The 14,792-nt window shown below is 38.9% G+C and overlaps 1 protein-coding gene across 12 annotated transcripts in view; it reads left to right on the top strand.

The window, feature by feature from the left end:
• The window catches only part of dnmt3ab (DNA (cytosine-5-)-methyltransferase 3 alpha b), a 514,213-nt gene that overhangs the window by 37,102 nt on the left and 462,319 nt on the right, over positions 1-14,792 (top strand). For 8 of the 12 annotated variants that reach the window (XM_072251366.1, XM_072251371.1, XM_072251370.1 and 5 more), the window contains exon 3: positions 11,773-11,850. The exons of 2 other annotated variants lie outside the window; for them this stretch is intronic. In XM_072251366.1, coding sequence (XP_072107467.1) covers positions 11,773-11,850 — 78 coding nt within the window. Of the gene's footprint in view, positions 1-11,772; positions 11,851-12,656; positions 12,710-14,792 lie in introns of those variants that run through there. 2 more of the 12 variants (XM_072251374.1, XM_072251367.1) reach the window with 1 other exon arrangement.

Below are 14,792 nucleotides of genomic sequence, written 5' to 3'. Positions count from 1 at the left end.
TGGGTGAGTCTAGTACAAGAGGGCATGTGTTAAAGATTGAAGGGCGCCCATTCAGAACAGAGATGCAAAGAAATTTTTTTAGCTAGAGGGTGGTGAATCTATGAAATTTCTTTCCATGGGTGGCAGTGGAGGCCAAGTCATTGGGTGTATTTAAGGCAGAGATTGATAGGTATCTGGGTAGCCAGGGCATCAAAGGTTATGGTGAGAAGGTGGGGGAGTGGAACTAAATGGGAGAATGGATCAGCTCATGATAAAATGGCGGAGCAGACTTGATGGGCCAAATGGCCGACTTCTGCTCCTTTGCCTTATGGTCTAAATGACAACATCGATCCTGCCTCAACCACTTCTGCTGGAAGCTCGTTCCACACAGCTACCACTCTCTGAGTAAAGAAATTCCCCCTCATGTTACCTCTAACCTTTTGCCCTTTAACTCTCAACTCGTGTCCTCTTGTTTGAATCTCCCCCACTCTCAATGGAAAATGCCTAACCATGTCAACTCTATTTATACCCCTCATAATTTTAAATACTTCCATCTAGTCCCCCCTCAACCTTCTACACTCCAAAGAATGAAGACCTAACTTGTTCAACCTGATGCTGCCCGACCTGCTGAGTTCCTCCAGCGTGTTGTGAGTGTTGCTTTGACCCCAGCATCTGCAGATTATTTTGTGTTTTGTTCAACCTTTCTCTGTAACTTAGGAGATGAAACCCAGGTAACATTCTAGTAAATCTTCTCTGTACTCTCTCAATTTTGTTGACATCTTTCCAATAATTCGCTGACCAGAATGGTACACAATACTCCAAATTTGACCTTACCAATGCTTTGTACAATTTCAACATTACATCCCAACTCCTATACTGAATGCTCTGATTTATAAAGGCCAGCATACCAAAAGTTTTCTTCACCACCTTATCCACATGAGATTCCACCTTCAGGGAGCTATGCACCATTATTCCTAGATCCCTCTGTTCTACAGCATTCTTCAATGCCCTACCATTTACCATGTATGTCCTATTTTGATTCGTCCTACCAACATGTAGCACCTCACATTTATCAGCATTAAACTCCATCTGCCATCTTTCAGCCCACTCTTCTAACTGGCCTAAATCTCTCTGCAAGCTTTGAAAACCTACTTCATTATCCACAACTCCTATGTTAGTATCATCTGCATACTTACTAAACCAATTTACCACCCCATCATCCAGATCATTAATATATATGACAAACAATGTTGGACCCAGTACAGATCCCTGAGACACACCACTAGACACCGGCCTCCAATCTGACAACAGTTATCCACCACTACTCTCTGGCGTCTCCCATCCAACCACTGCTGAATCCATTTTACTACTTCAATATTAATACCTAACGATTGAACCTTCCTAACTAACCTTCCATGTGGAACCTTGTCAAATGCCTTACTGAAGTCCATATAGACAACATCCACCGCTTTACCCTCATCAACTTTCCTAGTGACCTCTTCCAAAAATGCAATATTTGTCAAACATGACCTTCCACGCACAAATCCATGTTAACTGTTCCTAATCAGACCCTGTCTATCCAGATAATTATATATACTATCTCTGAGAATACTTTCCATCAATTTACCCACCACTGACGTCAAACTCACAGGCCGATAATTGCTAGTTTTACTCTTAGAACCCTTTTTAAACAATGGAACAACATGAGCAATACACCAATCTTCCGGCACCATCCCCGTTTCTAATGACATTTGAAATATTTCTGTCAGAGCCCCTGCTATTTCTACACTAACTTCCCTCGAGGTCCTAGGGAATATCCTGTCAGGACCCAGAGACTTATCCACTTTTATATTCCTTAAAAGCACCAGTACTTCCTCTTTTTAATCGCCATAGTTTCCATAACTACCCTACTTGTTTCCCTTACCTTACACAATTCAATATCCTTCTCCTTAGTGCAGGGGTCCCCAACCTTTTTTGCACCGCGGATTGGTTTATTATTGACAATATTCCTGCGGACCGGCCGACCGCATGGAGGGGAGGGTTTTTGAGTAGGATTAAACTCACCTCAGCGTGTCTTTTAAAGTTAGGGTTGCCAACTTTCTCACTCCCAAATAAAAGACAAAAGTAGCAGTCAAATCCTGGGACACTTTACCCCAGGAAAGACTACCACGACCATGAAGCCTTGCACGGGCACCTGTGTGCGCATGCATGACATGCCCATATGTGACGTGTGCATGCATGTACGTGCAGATTTTTTTCCCACAAATCAGTTTTGCCTTCATCTTCCTGACTGTACTGCACATACATTATTTCTACTTTATATAGGCTCTGTATTTATCACATCATTCCTGCTTTTACTATATGTTAGTGTTATTTTCAGTTTCATGTGTTATTTGGTATGATTTGGCGAGTTATTTTTTTGGGTCTGGGAATGCTGAAAAATGTTTCCCATATAAATTAATGGTAATTGCTTCTTCGCTTCACGCCATTTCGGCACAAAAGATTTCCTAGGAACGCGAAATACGGGACAAGGGCGATCCGGTATGGGACAAACCAATTTAGCCCAATATATGGGATGTCCCAGCAAATACGGGACAGTTGGCAACCCTATGTTCAAGTTCAACAGTGCGTGACAGGAAATGAGTAAATGTGCAGCTGACTCATATTGTTTCCTCGTGGCCCGGTAGCACGTGCTTTGCGGCCCGGTGGTTGGGGATCGCTGCCTTAGTGAATACCGAAGAAAAGAAATTGTTCAAAATCTCCCCCATCTCTTTTGGGAGTCTTGGTGGAGGCAGTCAGCCCTGCGAGCCGAGGTGCCAAGGGGAATGGGAGCCAACCAGGAGACGCCCACACTTCCCAGCCAGAAGATTTGTGAAAGTTGTTATATGAAAGAGAATATGATATCACTGGCATTAGTAATGTATTGAAAAACATTTTGATGGACTGCTATGGTGCCCTGGAAACTACTTTGCACAAAATATATAACAGCTTATGATAGCAAGCCTCTGAGTCTCAATGAAGCCTTGCATTCTTGTTCTGCAGTGGGAGCTGAGAAATGGGCATGCTGCATGAAACCTGGTTCCACGAGTATTTTGAAGTTCTCCCAATTCGCATTAACTGAGTAAATCCTGATTCTGAAACTTCCTTTGTGAGGGCTAGTATTCTCCAATAGTGGAGATATTCTCTAAACAACTACCTGGACAAGCTTCCCTCAGTTTGATAGGATCTCCTCACATCCTTTTAAACTCCAGTGAATACTGAACTAGTTTGCACAGACATTATTTATAAGACATATTATCTCAAGAATCAGCTGAGAGAATATTCTCTGAACTGCTTCCAAAGTAGCTATGTCCCCTTAAAAGAGGAGAGAGAAATTTTATGTCGCACCCCAGTTGTGATCTCATCAAAAGCAATTTAGTATAAAATGAACAGCCAGCATTTCCTTCTCCTTTCTGTTTGCCTGTTGGATCTATACACTAACTTTCCATGTTTTCATATCCCTCTCTAAAGCAATTTTTAAAAACCTTCATCCAGAGAAATAATAATCTGCTTTGCTGTACTTTTCATGGAAGTGGATAACTTCACATTCTCCAATTTAATATTGCATCTTCCAAACATATACCCTTTATCTGAGCCTGTCTATACAGTATATCCTTTGCAGATTTCGTGTTGTCCTAACAATTTGCTGATGGGTAGAGGAGGGGCAAAAATAAAGATTGTCAAGGTAATACAAATGCAATCTTAAAAGAGGGAGATAAGTGCATGTTAACTGCAGCTGATTGTCCAGGGGAGCATAAATTGGGGGGGGGGGGGAGAAAAGAGTGTTAGTATTGTGATATGCAAAACACAGCATTTATTTCCCCTTCCCTCCCTCCACAGATGCTGCCTCCTAATCACGAGGAAATCTGCAGATGCTGGAATTTCAAGCAACACGCATAAAAGTTGCTGGTGAACGCAGCAGGCCAGGCAGCATCTCTACGAAGAGGTACAGTCGACGTTTTGGGCCCAAAACATCGACTGTACCTCTTCCTAGAGATGCTGCCTGGCCTGCTGCATTCACCAGCAACTTTGATGTGTGTTGCTTGAATTTCCAGCATCTGCAGAATTCCTGTTGTCTGCTGTCTTTAATCTGATTTTTTTTTGGTTTAATTTCAGATTTTCAGCATTGGCAGCTTTTCTCTTTGATAATCAAACCTTGCCAACAGTTTCCAGCTTTCTGTTTTTCCCTTTTGTGAATGAAGTGGGAGGGGTGGTGAATTATGTTTACCGTTTTCTAATCCACTGGAATCTTATCTTACCCTGGAAAATATAGGAAGATCTCAAAACCTTGTACCTCTGCAGCTGCTCTTTAAAGGCAGGGTACAGTATTAGGTCCCAGAGACTTGGCAGCCTGTAGTCTCGTTACTTTGCTGACTACCTTTATTCTGTTGATAGCAATTGTTTGAACTTCTTCTTCTCTCTCTCTCTCTCCTGTGACATGATTTTCCATGATTATTAGGATGCAGTTAGTCTTCTGGTCTTCAGATTCACTAGTCTTGGTTGCTTAATGGGAAGTAATGAAACTTTGTGAGTCATTGCATCAAGATTGTCAGGGTAACATTTCTGTTAGTCACCCCAAGAGATATTGTTTCCAGTGCAAGTACCTGTGCTCAGAGAGTCTCCTGACCCCACTGGTCTTTCTTTCCTTCTCCATTGGTCAGGTTTCAGTCAACTGAAAGCCATAGTCAGTCATTTTTTTCTCTTTTCCAGGCTTGATTGAGCTGGAGAATGAGGCATTTGCCTGCTCCAACTACAGTGCATCTCCCCATTAAGATGCGCAGGCAAGTCCTAAGTGATGCCAGTTAGGAAAGAAATCAGGACTCCGGCTAATATGTATTGGCTAGCTTTAAGCTCTGCAAGTCACTAACAATATTGTGATCCCTACTGATCTGCCCAGGCAATAAACAGAGCTGGGAGAGCTGGCTGAAGGCAACAATTGATGTAATTACCATGAAGCACACATTTGGCACACTGCCCCCATTCCACCCAAAAGGCTTGAATTAGTCATGCATCACAGTCTACCTACCGACTCACCCTTTTTAAGGGCTAACCAGTTTATAGCCCAGGGTGTCTGCGAGCTGAGCAAGACGTGCAGCTGAGACAACCTTTCCAATTCCTTGTCAGTCTGAAAGGTGCAAAACTTAAACAGGGCAGAATTTTACTGCTAATCAGTCTGGGAATATATTGATCATCGTTACTTGATAGTTCAGATTTCAACAATAAACTCTTTCATTTTTTTTTACCCACACACCCTCGTTATGAACCACTGTTTACTTTCATGGGAATTATTAATAAAAATGTAATTATATGTCTTAATAAGGAAGATAATGCTGAAATAGTTATTTGACATATTGAAGCAGTATTTATGATATTCACAGTAGTTCATTGAAATTCATAATATTAAAATGCAAATTTCATACAGAGAATTTTTTTATGGAAATATATTTAAAAATTTCTTTATAGTGACCTATGGAGCATTTGGTATGTATTAGTTCCATTGATTATTACATTTGTCCTTTAACAAAGAACATTTGATAAACGTGCAAAGTATGCCCAGCTGGAATGTGTCCATTGGTGTCGAGCAGTGTGACTCACAGCTGAGTCTGCGGTGGTTAGGTTGTTTCTGTGGGTCCACCTGCTTATCAATGTACAATAGGTTTGTTCAGTTCTCCTGATGGTGAATACTGAAAAAAAAGGGGATTTTATATGTTCTGGATCCCACATTTGGGACTATGATCATTTCCACCCATCATATTGGAGAACACAGGGATATCTCATCATTTCTAGAGCCTAAAAATATCCAGTGACTGCAGGAATCCATGCCTTTGCTCAGTGTTGACCATAATTTGCTTTGGAAATTAGAACAGTATGACACAGGAATAGGCCCTTCAGCTCATGATATGCCAAACTAATTAAACTAATGCTACCTAATCCCTACTGTCGGCACACAGTCCTTATCTTATCCCTCCATTCTCTGTACATTTAGATCATAGACCAAAAGACATAGAAGCGGAATTGGGCCATTTGGCCCATCGAGTCTGCTCTGCCATTCCATCATGGCTGATTTATCATCCCTCTCAACCCCATTCTTCCGCTTTCACCCTGTAACCTTTGATGCTGTGATTAAACAAGAACCTATCAACTTTCACCTTAAATATACCCAATGACTTGGCATGCACAGCTGTCTGTGGCAATGAATGCCACAGATTTACCACCCTCTGGCTAAAGTAATCTTTCCTCATCTCTACTCTAAATTCTGGGGCTGTGCCCTCTGCTCCTAGACTCGCCCATTATAGCAAACATCCTCTCTACCCTCACTTTATCTAGGCCTTCCAATATTCTATAGGTTTCAGTGAGATTCCCCCGACCATTATTCCATACTCCAGTGAGTTTAGGCCCAGAGCCATCAAATGCACCTCATATATTTAACCCTTTCATTCCTGCGATCATTCCCATGAACTTCCTCTGGATTCTCTCCAATGCCGGCAAGCCTTTTCTCAGATAAGGGGCCAAAAATTGTTCACAATTCTCCATGTGGCCTGGCCAATGCTTTATAACACCTTATACAACCTAAATTTAGCTGCCTATTGTATTCAAAGCACCTGCCACTTTCTCTGTTTAAAAAAAAATGACTTGCCCAGCACATGTTCTTTGAACTTTTCCCTTTCACCTTAAATGAAAGCCCTTTGGTTTTAGATATTTTGACCCTAGAAAGAAGACCAGCTTTCTATCTAGCCTCTCATAATTTTATAAACTTTTATCAGGTCTCACCTCAGCATCTGCTGCTGGCAAAAACAGCCCTAGTTTGTCCAAACTTTCTTAATAGCACCTGCCCTTTAATCCATGCAGTGTCTTGGTAAACCTCTTCTACACCATATAAACCAAGCCTACACATTCTACCTATAATTGTGAGACCAGAAGTGAATATAATACTCCAGATGCAGCCTCAGCCGAATTTTATAAAGCTGCATCATAACTTCTGGCACTTTGAACTTAATGCCCCAACTAACAAAGGGAAGCATGTCATACGCGTTCCGTACTAACCCTGTCGATTTGTGTGCCACTTTCAGGAAGCTTGGACAATCACACTTTTAAAGGTCCTGCCATTAATTGTGTACTCTCCCTTTACATTTGATCTTCTAAACTGCAACAACTCACATTTTGCTCTGATTACACTCCATCAACAATTCCTCTGCCCACTTTGCAACTGGTATAATCCAAATTGGGTCTCCTTAACCAAGAAAGGATATACTTACCTTTAGTGGGAACACAGTGAAAATTTACTAACCTGATTTAGATTATGAAGACACGTAGTCCTCTTTTATTGTCATTTAGAAATGCATGCATTAAGAAATGATACATTATTTCCTCCGGTGTGATGTCACAAAACACAGGACAGACCAAGACTGAAAAAACTGACAAAACCACATAATTATATAATTACAAACAGTGCAATAATACCATAACTTGATGACGAAGTCCGTGAGCACAGCAAAGTTCAAAGTTTCTCAAATGTCCCACATCTCACGCAGTTGGAAGAAGGAAGAAAAACTCTCCCTGCCACGCCGACCACAATCCGACTCCGAGTCATCCGAAAACTTTGAGCTCTGATCAGCTGTCCGACACCGAGTACTGAGCGCCATCTCTGTCCGAACGATTCGACCTCCTTCTCGGTCGCCAAAAGCAGGCAAGGCCGGGGATTTTGAGGCCTAACCTCTGAAAGATTCCGGACCACACAGTAACGACAGCAGCGAACAGGCGTTTCAGAAATTTCTCCAGATGTTCCTCTGTACTTTCACATCCATTCTCCATCAAATCAGAATTGTCCACGGCCCCTATTTAACAGATACAATATCATTTTTTCACCGGAGGGCTGCGCACACGCAGGCGCGCTGCCATCTTCTCCTCCCGCCTAATTCAGAGGAGAGCAGGACTACCACATGAGGAGTGATAAGATCAACTTTTGTTTTATTTCCAGTTGTGTTAATAAGAATGAGAGAATATCTAAATGACTGGATGTAGAGAGGATTTCCGGCACCTGCAGATTGTCTTGTGGTTTGTAGTGGTTCATGTTCTTGCAGATCTTGGGTTCAAGGCCTATCCTCAATGAATGGGAGTACAATGGTTTGGAGCTTAGGTTTCACTTGCATTCAAACACTCATGCCATCTGCGTGTGCAGCAGGTCATCTGATGCTCAGGCGGTTTTGGTTCTGGAGTGTGGTCAGTGTAGGTTGAACACCTTCCCATTAGTTTTGAAGTTAGTTAGAGTCAAAGTTCATCAATGAAATGGAAAACAATTGAGAGAGGTACTGGGGGGAGGGGCGATGCCGCAGTCTTGTTTGAAACTTATCTTCATTGACATTGGCTCTGTTGTTGTCCCTTTGCTTTGTAATGTGGCTTGCATACTGTTGTGGATCAAACATAAGATGGAGATAAACTTCAGATAAACTTTGATAATTTAATAAAATCACCAAGACTTGTGCTTATTTACTTATGGAAATAATTTTAAATCATTACTTTTTGAAAATCACCAGAAGTTGCTTTTAAAAGCATTTAAATCCTTAAATTATGTTGCTGCTAGTTACTGATTCATAATAATAACTTGGCAATAAAGTCTGTAGATCTGTGGCTTAGTTTGGGGATATTAAATGTTTATTTTTGTTGCCAATATTTGCCAGTTAGCTCTTACCTTTAATATCTAAGGATTAGAAATATGCATAAAGAATGGACCTTTTGAAGTAAACTGTTGCATTTTAGTTTTCTATAATTATGGCATATTGGATTGACTTTGATTCCATAGGCACCTTGCCACTTTTATCTGTACTCCTAGATTTGACCATGTAATGTGCACTAATACTTCATTGTATGATTATGAAGAATACTGCGTGCAAGTGCCTACCTTATCATGAACCATGAAAATTTGTTATACTGTGGATTCTGATTAATTGGGGTACATCACATTTATTACATTTCAGCTGATTTAAGTGGCTGCCCCAATTAACCAAAGTTTCATGAAAATACTTAAAAAGGTATTGAAAAAAGACAAAATCGTTTAACTGAGTAACAAATTATGTATTTAAATGAAATGCAGAACAAATTAGAACACTACAAATACTACTACGGTACTATAAAACTGTATTAGTTCCTAATAGCTATCGATACAGGATATCAATCAGTAGTAAATTAAGGCAACTGGACTTGCTATGTTGCCTAGAAGATGTGCCTTGAATTACTACTGCTTGATATACAATGACCTAGATGATTGAGAACATTCATCGACATTTCAATACACGAATTCATCCAGTGTATGCTACTGTGTTCTTTTGATTGACAGTAATTGAACAATTAAGTGGCATAGTGTCCCAAATAAATGAAGAGAATGCCTGCTACTTTCTGAATTAGTTTTTGGTCTTTAAGAGTTGTCCCAAATAATTGGCTGCCCTGATTAACTGATGGCCCAGTTAACTGGAATCCACTGTTCTTGGGGTGGGGAAACACAAATTTCTTTCAATGAGCCATGAAGCATTTTGCTCAAAATTTAACCTTGAGATAAACCACTGAGGAGAATTACTGCTTGAGTTGCCATTCTACGCATTGTCTTGATCATCATTGCTGTCATGCATGACTCTGCTTCTTAAAGGTATTGTGATTCATGAAGCATTTGAGACATGGTATTTCTTTTCCTTTTTTTGTTTTATCATGGAACTAACTTCATGCTCCTGTATTATTATTTTCAAGGATTTATCTCTCTAACAGAGGACTAATAATACTATATCCTTCCCACAAAAATTTTTAAGCCACTCCAAGGTGTTTGCTGACCAATTCATGGCCTGACCTTATTAAAATCTCCACCGGTTGTATTTCTTTTACTATTCTGTTGTCATAAAATTATTTAACTTTCCATTTCCTCCACTGTTTTCCAGTCCTGGTCCACCTGTTGTGGCTTTTCCTCCCTGATTTTACTGTATTGACAATAACTACAACATCCTTGTGGGATTATTGGTGGAAGATTGGTTCTGATAAAATGATCAATGTATGAATGACCTTTTGTTCCACATGTCACGTTGCCTGTCTTAATGACAATAAGGTGTTATGCTGATGGCAATGGGATGTCTGCAAAGTCAGCAATCGGTGTACAAAGCTAATTTTCTGACAGCATTAACAACACGGGGGTACAATTTATGGCTATTTCATTTTTTAATTTTACACAGTTCAATGCATATCTGGTGGCAGGATAGACTCCTCCACCACCCAACCCTCCCTATTAACCAGCACAGTTTAAAGGAACACCAACATAGTGTGGGTTAGTTGCTGAGTGTTTTCTACTGGTTGTTGTTCTACAAAGGTGTGCTTTCCAGATTTCTTTGAAATTACTGGTCTAAATGTAATGGCGAACCAGCTGCTGACTGTATTTGTCTTAACTTCAAACCTCTCTGGAAACTGGTTGCTTCTGAACCGTAGTGCATGTTAATTGGGATATCTGCACCCATTTTTTTTTGGGACCTATCCAAAATAACAAATCACCTCTTCAATGGGTTTCAGCTGTTTCACATGCACAGTCTTCTGTTTGCCTATCTCAAGCTTTATCTTTGTTCTCCCTCCCTGTTATCTTCTAACTGCATTAAACAACAGGCATAATATAGAGACATCCAACAGCAGCCATTATCTGGAAACCTGATGTTTGCTGCTCTACCTTCAGGTTGCCCATGTGATATGTTGTGCTGGATCAGTTGTATTTTCCATCAGCTTCAGCTTCAGCTTGGGAAAGCTGAACTCATCCAGTTTAAAAATTCTTTTGTATCTTTTGGGGCTCTGGTGGCAACTGATCAGATTTCTTTTTTTTAATTGCGAGCTGAGGAAAATGATGTGCAAATTTGAAATTAACTTTAATCATAAATTGAGTTTTTTAATAGCAAATTTTGTCATCACCAGGTTTCTATTCTCTCAAAGTAAATTATAAAGTATAATTCCTTCATCATTTTCAGGATGGCATTCTTACATGCAACACCTTTTGAACTCTTGTCTATGTTCAACTAATCTAGAGGTGAAGCTGTCTTCCATACAAAGTTGCACATACCCTCAAATCACTTGAACTGGATCTTGTTCCCCAGCAAATTAACTTCAAGTTCTTTATCATCCTTCAATGGCTTCATTTCAGACTAGTTGAGCAATCTTCTTCACCTGTATATGTCAACCTACATTTTTCTTTTCCTTTAACTTTAATGGGCTGATTTGTTCTTCATTTCTCCAGTCCACCACCAAAGGCTGCTTTTTCAGCCATTGCTCTGAGGAACTCTCATGCTAAACCATGTTGCATGGCTACTTTCTTCTCCTCTTCAAAAACATTCTCAAGAACCAGAATTTCTCTCCTTTCTCCTCCACTTTCTCATTTTGAATTCTTCATTTCTGGTTAAAATTATCTTTGTGATGATCTGTTATCTGAGGAGCACACTGAAAATATGGTGGAGAAGAGATTTCGCACCAATTCATTGGCATCATCTCTGTAGAGATGAATGTTCACGTCAAAAAAATGTTCATTGGAAGAAATTCCATCAGAATCGACAAGTTGCCAGAAAATTAAATAAATTGTAGAGAAGAAATTGTTAGTCGAAGATAACTTAAAGGGTCCTTTACAGTACATTTGAAAATGGCAAATGGAAGATTTTTGCCCTGCTGATCATTCTAATAACCTGCTGCATCATCGTTTATCAAAAAAAGTCATCTGGTTGTCTGTACCTTGTTTTTATGATACAGAATGATGAGCAGCCAGAGAAAAATAGAAACAAGGAGAAAAGACGAGGCAGGCCAGGGAGAAAACGCAAGCAAACGATGGTAAGCACGGATCCTATTGTTAAATGTCCCATGATTTCATATAACAAGTGAGTCCTCTGGTTACTGGTGGGGATGCACTAATGGAATATCACCATTCTTTTAAAAATCTGAATTGTTTGGCTTCCTTTGTTCATTCCACACTTATTAACAGTCTTTTCCAGTGACTGTTTAATGTTTTGCTTTTAATTTCTAATGCAATCCAGTTGCTAGTTGATTGATTATCTCAGCCAGACATGAGACTAAAATAGTTTTCACAGATAATTCCTAGTGGCCTTTTGGGTATTTTTCTATTCCAGATTTATTTCTTGTATCTTGAAATGTTGTTTTATTTTCTCCATAAATCTATTTCCCCATTAATTTCCACTCTGCTTTATAAAAAATCTATTTCGGCATCACATGTTTCCCATTTTGGACTGGGAGGCCAATACAGTGTCCCAGTAGTTTGCTTCCACACAAAACTCATGGCTCTGCCTAGTAGTTTGGAGCAGATTTCATCCATGTTGTTACAATGAATAAAATTATAATGTCAAACACATTTTTATAAGTTGTTACATAAAGCACACCAGCGAATCTGCTAATCCCATCCATTTTTTCCCATTCCCATAGCAAAAGATTTTTCCATTTGAATGTGGATACCAATTCAACAGTAATTAGTGTGAAATTATAGGTCGTGAAACCAGAGTGATGTCATTCCAAAAACTTTTCAGTAAGGGTAAAGCACACAGAAAGCAGCCTTCTCAATTGAGTGAACACATCCCTGAGATTTTCAAACTCATTGCATCATTTATTTGCATTATATTTTGCAGACACACAGGAAACATATCATCACTGTTTCTTGTATCAAGAGAGACATTTAATGGTATGCATCAATTATTTTAATTTGAGATTGATAATACTACCTGTGGATGTCATCAAAACTCTGAATAGTCATGGGACTAGCTCTTCAGAGCCAAATAAGTTGATGTATTTAGTTAGAATAGCAGCTTGTAGGATTCAGCGCATGCTATTTTTCTATGTCTATATGCTGTGCCAAACTTTTTTTTAATCAACAATAGTGCACACTTGTGAATGACCCTAAAAGATAACTAAATTAATTTATCTTTTCCAGGTTCAAATTAATTTGCTCAGAAAGAGAGAGAAAGCCAAGCATAATGTTTATGTGTGTACCTAAATACATGATTTGACTGCCAACTCAACATTCAGTCCTGAAAATTCTGACTGAAAGCAAAATGCTTTATGTTTAAAATTCACTTGTCCAAAACACATAACAAGGTATTACAGATGATGGAAACCTGCTAGTTCCATCTCCACCTCAAAAGGTGCTGAGAATTCATCACAAGTCAGCAACAGAAGTACAGGTGGAAATGAATTTACTGTTTCAGGTCAAATTCTCTTCACATGTAAATCCATTATTTAGAGAATCATTACAGATTACTATCAAGAGATAGTTTGCTTTATGTAGTTGGATTTTTGTCTTAGCTTCAACTGCATCACTCACATATGATTATAAGTTTTCGATGTTCTTTAGTCACCCTTATGAGAGATATTGAAAAGGAACTAGCATGTGTTTTCAAAATGCTGAACAAAGGCTGGCCAAAACCTTGCAGTCATTTCAAATTCGAATATTTTTTTTCTTTCAATACAAACCTTTTGAGTGTTTCCAGCATTTTCTGTTTACGATTTTATTTGCTTTTCTTATGTTTGTTTCTTTGCAGTCATGCAACTAAGTTGAATTTTGTACATATTTTTTCATCTTATTTGTCTGCAAGGTAGAGGCAGTAACCTTTTGTAAAGAAAAACAACTGGTCCATGTTATCCCAGACTACTTCTCAAACTGAGGGTGAAATATCAATTATGCCAACTGTGCCTTAAATTCAGTCACAGCTTTAGTGTAATTGGCTTTAAGTTGGCTCAACCTCTACACTAGATTGTTCAATCAAACCAAAACAATATTGTGATTTCAAAAGTAGTATCTTTTCCAGTCAGGAACTGTTTATACAATATCTGCTCCATGACTAAGTTGCAACCTGAGCATAGAAAACACACAGCTATAATTCACTTTATTACTAGTGGCAAATATCCAACTGAAGCCATTGAGATATGAACCTTACCTGGCTTCAGTAACTTGTCTTATCAGTTTTAGCAGGTGTTGCAAATAAAATAATAGGTAATATTTATTTATGCATTGGAGTCCTAATAACATATGAAAATTGTATTTATTATTGTTAGATAAAAGATAAGCATTTATTTTTTCAATTGCTGTTACATGAAAACCTAGTTACAGGTATATTTTACAAAAAAAGTGTAAGAAAGGAAATATAGGTTAGAAATTCAGAAAATTTCAAATTCAGAATATTTCATGCAGTTCAAAGGTGTTTATTTTCAAAGCATGCTTCAGTTCAGTTCACATTCATTAAACATCTAGTCATTATGAAGACACACAAACAGATGCATGTAAAAAATTGAACAGAAAAAGTCTGGCTGTGACATGAAACCTGTTATAGCTGGTGTAAAGATTAGCTTTTCCTTTCCTGTGAAAATTGCCCATATTTTTGACACAAAGTTAGTTTGTAGTTTAACTCTTCAAGCCATTCTATGTCCTTTCTGGTTTCCTGTATTTGGGTCCCAAGCTGCATGTTTAATTCCAACTGTGACCTTTCCAATGTTCCACAGAAATTCAGCATCATTTCTTGTTTCTTGGTCCTCCATATATCAACCCATAATTTTATTTGGTCTTTATGGGTTTTCCAAACTACATTAACTCTCTTTATTTCCAGTCAGAAGTAGGAGTGCAGATTCTTATGAACATACAATCAGTGAAGAGCGCAAATAAGTCTTAGATCCGTCCAGCTTGAATCACATTTGATTTATTCTGCATCACAATAAATGCACACAAAAACATCAGTGGTCTTCTGGGAAGAACAGATAAATCAAACTATGTA

The sequence above is a fragment of the Mobula birostris genome, chromosome 2, assembly GCF_030028105.1.
Source record: "Mobula birostris isolate sMobBir1 chromosome 2, sMobBir1.hap1, whole genome shotgun sequence".
NCBI classification, from domain to species: domain Eukaryota; kingdom Metazoa; phylum Chordata; class Chondrichthyes; order Myliobatiformes; family Myliobatidae; genus Mobula; species Mobula birostris.
The sequence above is the reverse complement of the archived record's forward strand: the minus strand, read 5'-3'. Positions and strand labels throughout refer to the sequence as shown.